We start from the raw sequence: 16,923 nt of genomic DNA, 5'->3' as shown, positions 1-16,923 counted from the left end.
AGAAAAGAATATGGTGTGATAGATTTTCTTTGCTGGTTCTGCAGAGCCACTCTTCATTCACTCCTTCTGCTTATATCCAAGAAGCTGACCTTTGTGTATGACATCAATGTAATTACTTACCCTCTGACTTTCCAAATTTGGCTAATGAAAAATACCAGTAGGAAATTAAAAGACAAATTGGCTGTGTTCTCAACCCAAGGCAACAGCTCCTGCCATGGTGGTAGTCTTTCCATATTCTGGAAATTATTCTGTCATTTTTCAAGGCTATAGGTCATGAAGAGTCATCATTGCTGCTCTTCCCATTGAGGTTCACAGAAACTTGCTTGCTTTTATTTACCTTCCTATATCTTACAGTTCATTCCTTCACAAATTTCCCATCGTTATCCAATATGAGGGTGGAATCTATGTGTTGCAAGTGCACTGAGGAATATATTAAACATAATTTCCCCTTATTTATCCTGGCTAAGTCCTGAAATCTACAGGGACACTTCATAGTATTTTTCTCCCAAGTTTGTTACTAGGAGTCACCAGGAACAAACCCTGATATTCCTCACTCAACAGAGTCAATCGATAATTACTTTCTGTCAATTCTATATCCCAATATATCTTGAGTTCTTCTCTTTCTTTTTCCTCATCATTTCCATTTTTTTCTAGTCCAATTTATTATTTTTCTCTTCTTATTACTAGAATGGCCTCCTCACTGGTCTTAGTGTTCACCTATATGACCTGACTTTAAACTCTTCAATGGTTTCCAATTGCTTTAAGTATAAAAAACAAAATATTTTCACGTAGTGTAAAGGATCCTGCATTGTCCGAATCTGCCCATTTCCCTGACACTCCCATATAGCCCTCTTCATTCAGTATCTTATAGCCCCTCTTTCTTCCACTTTTGAACAATCATACTCCTTTCTGACTTAAGGAAGTAAGCTCCCAAATTCTTCTACTGAAATGCTCTTTCTTTACTCACCTTACTATGTTACTTATCTTTCAGCTCAAGTTTCACATTCTCAGTAAGACCTTACCAATAGTCGAGAATTTCTCCTTGTTTATAGTCCTTCAAAAATATTACTTTTTTTTTTTTGCCAGTCCCGGGACTTGAGACTCAGGGCCTGAGCACTGTCCCTGGCTTCTTTGTGCTCAAGGCTAGCACTCTACCTCTTGAGCCACAGGGCCACTTCTGGCTTTTTCTGTTTATGTGGTATTGAGGAACAGAACCCAGGGTGTCATGCATGCTTGGCAAACATTCTACCCATAAGCCATTTCCAGGCTCTCCATTGTCTTTTCTTTATAAGAGAATTTGCAATTACTTAAAGAGAAGTCCCTCCCTCCAGGAGAATATATATACAATAGTGGCAGTAACCATGTATTTCTCTCACAACTCTATATATCTCCAAGAGTAAGCATAATACCTGACTATAAAGTGTATGATTAATCAGGTAAGGTTGGAGGGTGGATAAATGGATTGAATGAAAAGGTGGCATATTCAATATTTTGATTGATAGAATTTCTGAGTTTTGAGTTAATGGATAATGAGAGTAAATGTCTGTCACGTATAAGTACACATTAATTACATCAGCAGGTTATCCTTCAGTTAAGCATTTAGTGTTTTTGTTTGTATCTTTTAAAAGTACATGCTGATTGTAGAAATTTAGGAAATATGTACTTGTAGGGCTGCTAATCTTATATAATTTTATACTACAACAATTAGGACTTACTTTTTCCATTTAACCATTTCTGTCAACGTGATTTGATATACAGTGTGTGATAGTATATGAAGTTCTAAAAATCCATCAACATTTTATCTGAAGTTAGTCTTTAGGTGACTTTTTATAACTATATATGGTTGCTTATTTTTTAATAAAAAGGGCAAAAACAACAAAAACCTTTAAATTGCTGTGTGCCAAATGTTCTCAATGTGTAGTGGTGTAGTTGAATTGACATGAAAAACAAATTATGGGATAAACATAAAAGAATAATTTATATGATATCAAAAAGGAGGAAATAAGAGTGTGTGGAGGTGAGAATGGAGGCAGAGTTGAACTCATAATTTTAGATTTGTTGTAGGCACACAAAATTTAAATGCATAATAATTTATCTGCCATGTATCCCTCAATACAATTACAATTTAAAACAGAAAACTATTGAAGAATACAGTCAAAATTTATTATAGGGTTGTAGAATTCATACAACCAAAACTCCTTACTGCATTCAGCACCTGTACAGTTTTGTGGATTTCACAATATGGGTATGATTGAGAAAGAATTATTACATTAGTGAAAATGACCTTCTCATGAAAACTGTTCACATATAAATCAGATTCATTAAAGAGCACCTAACGGAAATGCAAAGATGTAATTTCTAAAGTCAGGAAAGCTGAACAAAATGAAAACAAAGTAAAACAATGTTCATAGATTTGACATGCTTTACACAAAACATCAAAACACAATTTTAAATATGTTAAATTGAAAGCATGCTCTAATAAATGATTGTATGAAGAGCTTGCTTTAGATAAAAACAGGATGGAATTGATTGTCAAGATGTTAGCTGACACATTCATGCTGTTCTCAGAAATCTAAACCCTATAAATTTAAAAGAAAGATAATAATGATTTCATTTCAGTTTCAAACAGCAAGCAATGCCAACAAAACTAAAATTTGACAATTGCTTGCAGTGGTTAGTACTTTCTTTCTTTTTTCAGTATAAGCAATAGAGTAAATGCATGAGTAAATATCTTGAGTATCCCATTAACTTGAATGTCAAATTCGTATTGTAAATCTCTGACTTTGTATTACCAAGGATACTCTGTCTGTTGTTTCTCACTCTTGACAGATCTTGGTCTCAACAATAAATTCATTAGGGAAGTGTCTAATCTTCCAGCACTTATCAATGGCACGTTTGTTGAAACCTGTGAAGAAAGAAACAAATGCTTTGAATTTTCCGTGTATGTGAAAAGATATTTAGACTTACTTTCTCCTTTCCACTGCCCTCTATTCTCATAGTATTCCCTGGACCCAATAACACAACATGAATCAACCAAAACATTTCCTACCCAACAAGAGGTCTCTGCGACGAAGGCGGAAGGACTTTCTGTTGTTGCAAAGTTGGTAAATAAAGATGCCAAGGTTACTAACATCCCGGATTTCCTCCACAGCCACCAGGTCTTCACGAACCACATAAGTGTGAGGCAAATATTTGCCACTCTGAAATGGAAAAATACATTGAAATCAGGAATTCTTGAACACTGTATTTGAGTCCACATTTATAACATACATTTTAAATTAAAAAATTAAACCTTATTTTAAATGATTTCATTTTAGAGCAATTTTAGATTTGCAGCACACATAATTTTATTATTTTATTAGCATGTATTAATTATATATAAATGGGATTCAGTGTGATATTTCCACATATGCACACAGTATGCTCTGATCAAATTCAACACACATCTTCCCACATACACCCTACTCAACATCTGTTAATCACTATTCTCTGTTCAGGTCAATATTCCATTCGTGAGAGAGAACATGAAGAACTTGCCTTCTAGCATATTTTTCTTAACAATGTTAAGCCATAGCATACATTTTTACTCAAAAATGACTTCAAGGAAATGGAATGTTTTGGCCCAATTCATTAATTTTGTAGAATTAGAAAGTAAAAAAATTACTTGGAAATGCTTCTAGAAATGCTTCTAGGGAAAGGGGGAGGAGGGAGGGGGGTATGAGGGACAAGATAACAAACAGTACAAGAAATGTATCAAATGCCTAACGTATGAAACTGTAACCTCTCTGTACATCAGTTAGATAATAAAAATTTGAAAAAAAAAAAAAAAAGAAAAATTTGATTACCAAAATACATACCGCCAGTTTGCCAAAGAGCTCCATCAGATTCTTTGGAGGCATAACAATGGAGGTATTGAGGGGCATCAGATAGCAGTTCCCCAGAAGCAGGTCCAGGTAAGCAGTCATTCCCTGTTGGTAAGGGGAAACATTAGGTAAAGTATGGACAGCGTCACTGTTCCAAGTACCATTAGAACAAACAAACAGCTGCATTTTTTTTCAAAATGAACTAATTCATTAGAAAAGGGTGAAAAGGTTTTGCTTCAAAAAAAAGATGTGAGTTTATGAAAGGATCTGGGGCTTGTCAATGAACTTGGAAAAAGAACATTCTGGAATAGCTTTTAAGAATAAGAAACTCACCTTTTCAAAGTCATGGATGATTGCTGCAGGGTCACTATCAGAGAAACTGGGAACAGGGACATCAATGATAGCAATATTGTCATCCTCACGAATATCAGCCTCCTCTGTCACAGGCAGGAAGTAAGGCTCTCCTCCACGAAGGGAATTGACAGGGTCCTCAGAATCAAAGAAACACATCTCTCCATGGTAAATGGTGCTCTAAAAATCAAAAAGGGAAATGGAATCTTTTAATGTTTGGAACTATGACATTTGAATCATGTCTTACACTCACACCAATTTACTGTATGGTGGGCTAACCTGAGTCTTATAGATTATAGTTATCAGCATGAATACTAATCATTTGTATGGACTGGCACTTATGGAACCTCCCTTAAGTCTTCATTTATATGCTGACCTGCACACAAATATTAAATTGATATGAAATTTTCAGTAATTAGTAATTCGAAGTACATGAATCATAATTGTTATTACCTTGGGCATGAAGTACTTGTAAATGCAGGCTCCACCGACAATAAGTCCTGCCAAGATGAATGAAAGGCCTAAGAGGGTAAGCATGCATCTTCCTGAGGAGCTGTCTTTTTCCTGAGTGGCAACTCGGAGCTCCTATTTGTTAAAAAGCAAAGTAAAAAAGAAAAACATAGATAGCACTTTTAGACAGTTGCTTTTGTGTACACTTGATCTCCTTTGAAACTCAAGATATTTCAACAAGTATATATAAAGTTGTCCTAGGTTAAAATTATTTCAAGATAATTCCTATTATCTAATAGATTTAAAGATCACCAACTGTATGAACCGCCCTCTGGCATTTCCAAACTCAAATAGAGATAACTGTGTTAGCTGACATTTCTCAATTTCAGAATCATATTAAAATAATAATTCACTTATGAGATGCTGAGTTCTCTATTTTTATTTTTAAAACAATATGACATTTACTTTCCTAATAAAATTTCAATTCATGATCCAATATTCTTAACAACAGGCCCAGGGCAGCTGATCTTTAGGACTACGCATTTGAAATACATGGAAGTAGTGATTAGAGCACTATTTTCTTTGTAAATCCGCTTGTTTGCCAAGTTAATGGAGAATTAGTATTTTTATTGACAAATTTTCAAAAAGCTGTTTTGTCAAAACTAGATTTTAAAAAAGATTTCTGTAAGGCAGAATTTCTATATATGTAATTTGCTTTTATTTTATAAATTAAAATGCAAGTGGCAGAGATAAATGTCCCAATATTCCTAATTTTATCAACACATATGATATTTCCTAATCTTAATGATATTTTAAAGCTTTGTATTGTATGAATGAAATAATACTTTCCAAACCCAGGGCAAAATACAAGATTTTGAAAAATAACATTTACTAGAAATAAAGGCTGTGTGGGTAACAGTGACTTGCAAATTTTGTTAAAAACAGTAATATGCATAAAAATTGGAACAAGAAATATGCAAAGCAAAAAAATTGATAAACCACGCCCTTCTTAGTGAGGTAAATGTACAGTGCACCGGTCTCATTTTGTATATGTAGCTTTATCACTCAAGAGTAGAATAAACAATCCAGCAAATCTATGTGCTGATAATCCATGAGAAGCATTAAGGTTAGTGTACAAATAGATTGCTTTAGTTTTCTACCCCTACTCTTTCATGAAACTACTACAACGATTATGAGACTTAAGTAACCTTAATTAATTTCATAACTAATACATGAATTTGAAGTTAGTGTTGGAAAAGAAAACACATGAAATTATTCAATAATTTTTTTCAGAATAGATTCCATGAAAGGTCAAAATTTGAGACTCACATTTTCTTAGCTAAAATTCCTTAATTCCTACCATTCCTATACTGTACATCTTGAAGCTTTTATGGAGTTCCAATAACTTTCAGAAATGCTTAATTATTTTTACTGTTTAATATATACGATTAGCCCAAGGCCTAATGTATGAAACTGTAACCTCTTTGTACATCACTTTGACAATAAATAAGAAAAAAAATATACACGATTAGCACTACAAAGATATAACCTCATGTTTTAATTGGGAATTACAATCTAGAGCTGGAGTTGCAACAATTATATTTGAGATTATTAAATGTAGGTCCAGAAAGATGAAATGATTGTTGTAACATACGTAAAGGCTTAATTAGAAATTCTCAGAGGAATGAATTTCTTGTTTTTTTTTCCTCCTGTGACATGAGAAGAACAATTTACACCGTAATTTCATTTCATTTTCTCATAATTCAGAATGTTAATTATTTAGCGAGTTCTAAATATGAGTGTCTCAACTTCAGAAGATACTTGTAGTTGAAATATTTTTTGTTTTCCTTTAAATTTGTTGGAATCGCCAACATTTTACTCTGAATCATATCTTAAGTTTTGATACACAACCTCTGACATATTCTTCTATTGTGTTCAATTTCTGCTTGTATAACTGATCATAATGTACTGTGTTAAGTACTTTGAGTGTCACGTGGGGGCCAGCTCAGGATACTGTGGAAGTTTATGCAAAGTGTAACAAAGACGTATCATCAAAGTGGAAATGCTCAATTTTGTTTATCCTCATTACACAACAGCACAGGCAGAAATATTACTTACCTATTAATTAAATCTTCGTACAAGTCATGAAGTTTGGGGTGATGAGACAAAAAGGGGATGGGGGAGTTGCTGTGTGACTACATTTAACTCTGGCATCTAATTATACCTCCCCCCCAAAAAAATCTATGTTTCCCTTACAAAGTTATAAGGTGGGCAACCCCATATTTGACATTTTGTCATTTAATCAAAACCTCAACAACACAAGCTTGTGTTACTTTTGAGTTTTAAACTTGTATGCTACACAAAAGATTTTTATTGCTGAGTTAATACTGAAAATTTCCATGACAAAACTTCTGAATTAGTGTATTAGCCTTTCAAATTGTGTGCATAATCAACTTTCACTACATGGATTCTCATTTCCTACAAAGCACTTTTCAAATCTGTACTCTGAACACAATAGTTACAATTTTATAGAAAACAGGGCAAGTTAGGACAAGTCTTCAAGCTCCGAGAAGTGCAGATTTCGTAAATAAAGAAGAAAATACAAATGCCTTTTAAAACTGAAATTTTAGAGAATAGTAAAAAGTGGCTTCCCAAGGTTGCAAACATGGCAAACTCTTAAAGGAAATAGAAATTGGATTAAATAAATAAAGTCTAACATTTTGGGGGAAAGCTTCTCCAGTTCCTGGCAAAGTTAGTAGTTTAAATTATGACTTTGGACCCGTTTCAGATCCTTTTATGGGGGAAGTTGGATATTACTCAAAGAGAACTAAAAGAATGAAAGATTATCCCAACATTTATTTTTTACAGAAAAGTGTGGTTTTTAAAAAGAAAATACCACTCTGAAAACATTCAAAGAAAGAAAAAAGAAACACTCTTGCCATAACAGGGCACAGTGAATATATCCCCCCAGTCAAATTCCAACCAAGCAAAATGTTGACAGCTTCTTTAGTGAAAACTTGACATCACAGGTTCTGGGAGAAACTGAAAACATGGATGCACTTTGCCTTCATCCTATCTTCTCAATCAGCGATCCTAGAAAGACTTAAGATTCACATAATTTCCCCACGTCAAAAGGAAAAAACCGTAATCACTTGCTCTTGCTCACCCTGCTTGTCTGCTCAGCCCCCGGCCCGGTGGAAGCCATGGGCTTCCCCGAGCTGGGGACAGAGTTGAGTGTCTCTTGATCCCCATCCCTCAATCCGTTCCCCCAGGAGAGGATGACATCAAGTCCCAAGGTATCGCCTCAAAATTCCTACCAACCTCCCTCTGGGATAAGTGGCTTGGATTAGAACTGACCGAACGTGACACGAGTCACAGGGAGGCAGAGGGGAATGGGCTGCTGCGGGCAGAACGATCTGGGACCCCCTGAGCAAACCGAAGGAGCTGGACGATTGTGCTGTGCTGGTTCAGGCCCGGGGGACTGCGAGGCAGCCTGTGTGTTGTCCTCCCCACCTGTCCGTTTCCTTCTCTTCCCTTTTCCCACCCCACTTCTAGATTGTAGCAGGCAGGGGTGGGTGGGGTGGGCAGAGTGAGAAAACTACCTTGCCGGTGAGGATCTGAGCGCGGACGGTGCGGCTCACGAGGGCCTCCACGTCTTGCCGCGCCTCCTCCTTTTGCACTGCTGTAGGGGTGTTGAAGGCGATTTTGACCATGGTGTATCTTCGGGCAGCGCGGTAAGGCGCGGCTCGAATCAGCGTCCTGGGCTGCAGGTTGGAAGAGAAAGGGATCCTGCTTGCCTAAGCAACACCTTACTTTCTCGCTGTCTGCCTATTGCTGCTGCAAGCCCAGGTCTGGGGATACTTGTGATGCAGTCCGAAGCCGGGTGGGAGACCGTGGGCGGGCCCAGGGAGGGGCTGAGGGAGGAGCAGGAGGGCCCCAGTGCTGGAGTGGAGGGGTTGGGGGTGGGGAGTTGCCAATGGGGAAGAAGGGCGGGGTAGGGGGTGGGGTGGAACCCCAGGCTGGCTCAGGCTAGATGCGTCTCACCTGCACCCAGGCACGCTCCCATCCACTCTCTGCACCCTTAGATAAGAGCCAGCAGGAAGGAAGCCTGCTGGTCGCGTCTTTCTGCCTCTGTCCAGACCACAATAGCCCCTGACTCTGACACTGTTTTCCCAAACTTGTACTTGGCCCCCTGGAGGGGCCCAGGATTGTAACTTGGCAGGAATACAAACTTCCTCAGCCCTTGCACCCACCCAGGCCCTGGAAGCACAGTCTCATGACTGTTCTACATCTTTATAATAATACCCACCATTTAAAGAACACCTAGAAAGTCGTTTAGAGTTATTTGGTTCACTCTCAATATTTTTCCCCTTTTATTGTGTGTTTCTTTGATACCTTTTTTCTTTTAGAACCTAAAATAAAATGTACCATCTGAAACATGGGGTTTCTGTGTTTTCTGCTCATCCCATTTTGTAGATAAGACATGATGAGATACAGCAGAGGGCAGAAAACACATTCCTAATGAACCGATGAAAGAATCCAGATCTATTCATTCTCCCCACTCAGAGCAGGCAGAGTTAACTATGAACTCAGAGCCTGTCCAGGCACCAGCTGTAAAACCTTCATGGCAAAAAAGCAGAGGGGTGTGTGTGTGTGTGTGTGTGTGTGTGTGTGTGTACCTATTTGCTTACAGAGGAGGGAGATACAACAAAATATTGCCACATGCTAATGCAGCTCTGGTAGGAGGGGGAAAGGAATAGCAAAGGAACTGAGTTAAAAAGAAAATCCTTATTTGGAACATTTACATGGGCACCTAGTATTCAACTGTTTCTTCACTCAGTTCTCCCAGAGAACTCCACCAGTGAAACTTAAGCTGTGGAAGCTGATGATTGGGATTTAGTGGTAATGAGTTTAGAAATAGCCCTGCTATAGAAAACAGAAGGGTCTGCTATGTGAAGTCAACAGCATAAAACAAAACCCCAACAGGACAAAAGACAGATTTTGCTAGAGGATTCCTCATTTACTTAACAGACTTGAAGAGTTCCTATTCCTCTGTCCAAGGAATTACAATTTGGAGTTTTTCTTTTTTTCCGCTACTAAGATTTCCTTTATTTTGAAGCCCTGTCCTATCTCTACTGTGGTACCTTTGTGAAGACAAACTTCATTTTCTCAGATATGCCACAGATGGGTTTACCCAGGGCCAGAACCTTATGAAGCAGGATGTTTGAGTTTGGTTAGAAACATTGGCATCTTATGCTCTTCCACATATTCTTCTAGTCTGGCTATTATAATTTCACTACTGTCAGGTAATCTTTCATTTAGGCAGAGGAATTCTGAGCTTCCCAGGAGGTTTCTCTTTTTCATAACAGGTTGGCTAAGGTATAATCCATGCTCGTCAGGCCTTGTAATCCCTACCACATGGATAGATGAACAGATCATTCACCCCAAGCAAAAGGTTCTTGGTCACATGGGGATACATACTTAAGATAATACTGAAATGTGGCCAAGATGGGGGAACATACATTGTTTCCATTATTTCCATTTTCTCCCCAGAAGAATAGACTCAAAGTCTGATGGAAACCAAAGGAGTAGATAATCAGTTGTGTATGTCATATTGAGCAATTCACCTCATCTCCTCAGGCTTCACTTTCTTCTTCCATGTTGTGCTACTGTAAGAATCCTGAGTGAGAGTGCAGGAGGAAATACCTTGAAAAGTGTGAGGAAAATGATGCAAGGATTGTTTTTGTCTATAACATAGTTATGTTTCAAGCTCATAGAAATCACCTGATTTTTAACTTTAACATGTTTCAGTTTCTAGAACTGTACAATCCTTCTGTGTCTGAATATAGATCTTGTAAAAGACCACCCTCCTAAGAATAGTCACATACACATCTAACTTCCATTTTGATTTTTGGAGAATTAAACTCTTTCCTATTTGTTAATAGCATGTCCCCGTCTCAGAATGCCACCAAAACTCACTAAAGATATTTGTTCTTATTGGATACATGCAAAACAAACATGGTCTCAACTTGACAGATTTATCATACATATCACCATTCAAATTCACACACACACACACATATGTAGGATATATGTGTATCATATGTATGACAGAGTAGCAACAACATGAAGTATTAATATGTGTTTGCTGGAATGACAGATAGTCTCTGTATATCTTTTAAATTTCAAAATATAAGGTGCTACTTGTTCAATGAATTAAAACAGGAGAGAACACATTTCCATCTACTAAAAATGGTTCTTGACCAAGCTTTTTCCTGCATTTTCTCCATCCCAGCAACAACTTCTTGTTTCTGCAACTCAATTTCTCTTACTTTCTTGTCTTTGGAAACCATGGGGGAACTGGCTGCCATGCCAATCCCAGCTCACATTGTTAACCATGTCTGAATGCACACTATTCAAGTTTATAAATGACTTCCCTGTTCTTGAATGCCAGATGATGACTAAATTATCACAATTTGAGCTGAATAGAACATGCCATGCAATTGGATGCCAGACAACAATGTCAACTCTCTTTGAATGATCATCTGAAATAACCAAAAATTCAATCACAGAAATGTAAAGTCCTTAGGAACATTATAATATACAATGTCCATCATTAGACCATTTACTCATGAAATATTCACTGATGATGGTGCATGTGTTCTGTACTGTGTCGCCCTTAAAGAATATAGTGGTCAGCAAATTTAGACAAACTTAAAACACAACATACTTTTCATGGGTTCTTCAGATCTGGTAGTAAGACAAATGACTTTATACTCATAAATTAGTGGAGAGAAATTCTACAAACTAATCAAGTAGTTTCATCTACAGTCAGCATTACAATTCAGTACTTAAATTCCCATCTTATCTACAGTGACTTCACACTCAACAGTGTAAGAAAATAATCTTGCCAGAAATACTGGCATTTGTCTTCTTGAGCAATAGCTCCAATCTGGCTTTTTGGTGGTTATTTGGAGATGAAGTTTCATGGACTTTTCTGCCATGGTAAAAAGTAATCATTCAGATCTCACTCTCCTTAGTAACTAAAAGGAACAATTGTGAGACACTGGAATCACTGGCTATGCCTTGCTTTTTAATCGAAATTATCACTTTCTAACATTTTGCCCAGGCTGACTTCCAATTGTGTTCCTCCTGAACTCCTCCTCCTGAGTAGCTGGGCTCACAGGAGTGAACTGAATGTGTGGGAGTCACTCATTAAAAGATCTACGGCTGCAATGCATCATGAAAAGGAGCAAACTATGATAATAGTTTTCTTTTTGAATTACTAGGAATCAGAAACAAAAAATGGTTGCACCTTTAATAAGAAAACTGAGCATATATTGAACATACAAAAATCCAAAGTTTTGTGCTAAACCCTTTGAATTGATTAATCTACTCATTCTACCACAACTATGGGAGCTCTTATCATATACCTATTTTCAGTGACAAGAAAACTGATTTTTTTTGAGAAGCAGATAATTAACCAAGGTTAAATTCTAGTTTATCTGGTCTACTTTGAGTGCTTATGTTCCTAAACACTATGTATCTTGCTACCACTAAAAGAAATGGGAAAATCAAGGAAGGAGCTGGCCTGAAAGTGAAAAAAACACATAATCATCACATTCTATAAGGCAATGAAGGACAAATCACTTGCTCATGTTGCAAACAGGGATTCCTGCTTAGGATTTATTCAGCACCAACTCTACTTGGAACCCTTTATAAACTTTCCTGGCCTACCCACAACTCTAGGCTACTTGTCCTAAAGCACATTTCTTCTGTTTTCTGTAGTTGTTTCTGTCAGCAGAGAAGCTAAGGCAAAGCTAAAAGCAAAGCTGGCCAGCCATCTGTTTCAGGGTATAATTCCAGGAGTTTGGTTTAGATCTTTAAAGAGCCAGACCATTTTCTGGATGCTCAATTTTCATGCCTGTTTCGCTAAACCCTGGGAGCAGAACTAGAACTTCTCACTCAAGGTAATAGAGGAAACTTGCTTTCTGGAGTACATACTGGTTTTTCTACTTCATTTAAGATTTCTTCTGTAGGCTGGTGAGCTACAATAATAGGTAGATCATTTCCTTAACATTAGAGTGGATTCCACAATCATAATTTTACAATGATTTGACTGTGTTTTAGTTAGCTTAGTAGCATGTTATGCTCTAATTTCGGGAAGCCACTTTTTTTGTTCTTCTAAACAAGTGAAAATGTCTCAATGCACATTCACTAAACTGCAAAAAAAAAAATCTTATGCCATTGTGGACTATCCTTGTCTGATGAAATCTTACGGAATTTCTAGTGTTGAGTAATATGAGACAAACTCAAAGCTCAAAAGTAGGAATGCTTTTGAGAATGTTGAGCATTCTGGAGTATTCCAGAAGATTGCACCAAGTGATAGTAAGATATCTTGTGACTTCACAGTTAACCTGATTCCAAAAAACCCACAAACACTTGCATATTTGTTTATTATTAAGTCAAATATATTTTAACCCTATGTTGTTTTGTTGATGGTTCAAGATATTATGTTCCTAATTTAGACTTAAAGAATATAAAAACCTGAATTGTTTTGTCACATGATTTACTTTATTATTGAAATGCAGCTTTGTTCTTCATTGTTGCTTTGCTAATATTTTCTCTGAAGTTAATCTCCAATATGATGGCATCTTTGGAATATGGAAGCCAGAAGAAAAGTCATAACAAAGGAATGTTCTAACTTTGCAGTCAGGTGGATGGTACATACTTCAATTTTTCTTGTTAGTCCTAGCAAATCAAGGCAGGTCATTACTGGAATACTGTTTGAGAATCACTTTACTCAGACTTTAGGCTCAACTTTGGGCTCATAGTTTTGCTTACACAGTAGTGTGCTTATCATGTTTCTATGTAGTACAAAAGGCAGGTTTCTGTGTAGTGCAGAAAACAGTGTGGAGCTTCTGTGCTGTTTTCACCAACACAGCAACTATACTTCCTGACTTTCAAATTAAGGAAATCATCTCAGACTTTTAAGGTTTTGTTTAAGAAGCTGAAGTTTTTAATTTATTAATCCTATTGAGAAAAATTCTACAGAAGAATATTATCCACATGCCTTGGAAAATATTCTGTTCAGTTAAGGTTGCAGTTAACAGAGAACAAGTAACTTCTTTCTTCCCATTTAGCACTGAGATTTATAATCTAAAAGATGCTAGTTTGTAAGGACAATTTGAGAAATAGATATTATAATAGAAAGTTATGCCAATGCTCATTGAAAATAATGATAATTTTTCCTTTACACTCTGATGTTCTTCCTTGAAGAAGGTTTTCTATTTGTTTAAGAAGATCTTCTGTTTACTTGGATTTGGAAATGATTACTTCTCTTCCTGTAAGCCTTTCAAGGCAACGGAAGAGTAATAGATGATGCTGAAGAAATCTAAGGCTCCTTTGAGCATTCTTTTGTTGTTGCTGGTCCTGGATCTTGAACACAGGGCCTAACTACTATCTATGAGCTTTTTTGCTCAAAGGTAGTGCTCTACCACTTGAGCTACATCTCCACTTCCAGTTTTCGTGGTACTTCATTGCAGATAAGCGTTTCATGGACTTCCTGCCTGGGCTTGTTTTGAACCATGATCCTAAAAATTCAGCCTCCTGACCATCTAAGATTATGTTTGTGTCACCTGTGCCCAGCATCTTTTCAACATTCTTATTGTGTTGAAACAGGTTAATGGCTGGCATTGGTGTATTATTTGCTCATTTATTTAGGAAGAGGTGGAGAATAAATCAATTATCAACTGATACTAGGAATTACAACTGAACACTAAAACATACATAGGAAAGAAAAATGCAGATCATTCCACTTGTCTTCATGTTCTCATGTCTCCTGGCTCTTCTCCGGTCACCCTGGTGTCCCACTTCAGCTCTACATTGGAGCTGAATTGGCTTGTTGGTATTGTTTTTGTTCTATCTTTTCTCTCTGGCCTATTTCCTAACTATGTTAAGTGTATTCACTGGCTGCTGGTCTTTGAGACAGGAGTCCACCGTGAAATTGTCGGCCTTTCTCGTCTCTCTTTTCTAGTTCTTTGTTATAATCCTTTATGTTAGAGATTGTTATCAAGTGTTTTATGAGACTTAGCTATTTCATAATTAAGTTTAAGGCCCTAGAATGTTCAAAATAACTGTTTTGAACAATATGCCTCAAATATATAATGAATAGCACTGAACTATCCCTTTATAAAATTAGTGTCTCCCAAACATTAGTTTCAATAGATCCTTTTATAGGGTCAATACCTGTGATCTAAGATTAAGCTCTAGAAAAATCTGTAGTTTCCACTAATCTATGAATGGAATTTGAAATTGTTACAGCATACCAAAATTGATGGATTCTTTGGATTGAAAGTAAAATAGTTGTGAATCCAGAAAGCCACAGAACCACTATCGTATTACATATAAAAGTTTCAAAAAATGGACCAGACATGGTGGCAAACAGATGTAAGTCCAGCAACTCAGCTACTTGGGAGATGGAGGAAGGGGTATCATGGTTCAAGGCCAGACATAGCAAAGTAAATGTGAGACCTTCTCTGCAAAACAAAACCAAAAAGAACTGGGGGCTTGACTTAAGAGGTAGAGTGCTTATAAATCCTGAGTCCATTGTACTATAGCACAAAGAAAATTAAATGTGTACAATATTTTTTAAAAGGACTTGATTTGCTTTTGAAATAAATACCTCAAAGATAGCCTGCAGATCTAAGTAAATTAACAATGATAGAAGAGTATAAGCTTTTCTTTCCTTTGTTTTATTCCCTGTTGTCACTGCTTTTGATTTCTGTACCTGTTGTCTTGTATATAAGTTTACCTGATTTGGGGAAGGGAAGGGGAATAAAAAGTACAAAAAGATTCACTTTGACAATAAAGGGGAAAAAAGAAAAAAGTGCATATATTTAGAAATATTCCTCCCTTAAATCAGTGCATTAAACAAATAACTAATTTTCTATGCAATTGTGAACCTTGGTAAGACTGGGAAGAGGATATGATAGCTGATTAACAAGAATGAATGGACGGAGATTATGAGAAGAATATGACACTGCCATCCACATAGCAATTTTTTCCAAAGGGAACTCTGTAAGGAAAACATTAAAATCCCAATTCTGTACACTTAATGAAACTTGAATTCTTCCTAGTATTCCAAAGGTAAGATAAATTTATTCATACATTTATATAAGAAATTCAACAAAGACAAAAAGCTGCATTAGTCACCTTTCCAGTACTGTAATGAAACACTTAAGGCAATTTGGAGAAAAGTAAGTTTTATTTTGGCTCAAGGCTTCAGAAATTTCAGTCCATGCTGGCTTGACCATGTTGTTTCTGGCCTGCAAGGACATGATGTGTTGCAGCAAAAGATAGAGGAATGCCTACCTTGTCATCTTAGCGAAGCGGACAGAGAAAGAAAGAAGAGGAGCGGATAGGATTCCAATATCCCCTTGAAGACTATACCCATATGATTCAATTTGCTTTGACTAGACCCACAACTTCTAGAGGTTACACAATCTCCCAATAGTGCAACACTCTGGATACCATGCCTTCAATACATAGGTCTTTGGGGGAATTTTAGAGTCCACTTCAGCACAACAAATTAACTAAGCACTCAGTTTATTATCACTATCTCTTTCTTTTTTAATTAATTAATTATTTTTCAAAGTGATGTACAGAGGGGTTACAGTTTCATATGTGAGACAGTGAGTACATTTCATATCAAACTTGTTACCTCCTCCCTCATTTTCCTCCCACCTGCCCCTCTCTCCATCTTCCTCACCCCCAGAGTTGTACAGTTGGTTTACAGCATATTTTCTTCTAAGTATTGCTGTTGCATTGTTTCACCTTTTACCCTTTGTCTCTCCATTTTGATGTTACCCTTCCCTTCCCTAGTTCTGATAAATGTATATACAATCCAAGGCTACCAACATCAGTTACAGTGATATCAGGGTTTAAATCATGGGGAAGAAAGACAAAAGAAAAAGGCATAATTTCACATGGTAAATTGAAAATAACTACAACAATGATAAACCACTTATTTCCATAACTTGGAGTTCATTTCCCTTAGCATTATCTTATATGAACATATGTACATAGCTATTGAGCTACTGTGATATTTTTAAGACTATCCTAGACATATACTAATTATTACCAAAGAAGGAAACCATAGAGTCCATGTTTCTTTGGGTCTGGCTCACTTCACTTAATATGATTTTTTCCAAGTCTTTCCATTTTCTTAGAATGAGGCAATGTCATTATTTTTGATAGA

At 36.7% G+C, this 16,923-nt stretch overlaps 1 protein-coding gene across 1 annotated transcript; it reads right to left on the bottom strand.

Moving 5' to 3' along the window:
* Nucleotides 1–2,151: 2,151 nt before the first annotated feature.
* On the bottom strand, nt 2,152–8,502 carry Itm2a (integral membrane protein 2A). The gene is made up of 6 exons (XM_048336059.1): nt 8,267–8,502; nt 4,668–4,799; nt 4,197–4,394; nt 3,858–3,968; nt 3,050–3,200; nt 2,152–2,905 (listed from the first exon to the last, which is right to left on the bottom strand). The coding sequence occupies exons 1-6, from the start codon at nt 8,375–8,377 to the stop codon at nt 2,817–2,819; spliced, it is 792 nt and encodes a 263-aa protein (XP_048192016.1). The 5' UTR covers nt 8,378–8,502; the 3' UTR covers nt 2,152–2,816.
* Nucleotides 8,503–16,923: the final 8,421 nt, after the last annotated feature.

The sequence above is a fragment of the Perognathus longimembris genome, chromosome 28, assembly GCF_023159225.1.
Source record: "Perognathus longimembris pacificus isolate PPM17 chromosome 28, ASM2315922v1, whole genome shotgun sequence".
NCBI classification, from domain to species: Eukaryota; Metazoa; Chordata; class Mammalia; order Rodentia; family Heteromyidae; genus Perognathus; species Perognathus longimembris.
This window is presented reverse-complemented; position numbering and strand designations above follow the sequence as displayed.

Bases quoted from the DNA above. Each gene is read 5' to 3' on its own strand.
- Itm2a (XM_048336059.1), bottom strand. From the start codon at position 8,377: ATGGTCAAAATCGCCTTCAACACCCCTACAGCAGTGCAAAAGGAGGAG. The intron at 3,969-4,196 runs GTGAGTTTCTTA...CCTTACCAACAG, and splicing joins TCATCCATGACTTTGAAAAG to GGAATGACTGCTTACCTGGA. The intron at 2,906-3,049 runs GTAGGAAATGTT...CTTTCTTCACAG, and splicing joins TCGCAGAGACCTCTTGTTGG to GTTTCAACAAACGTGCCATT.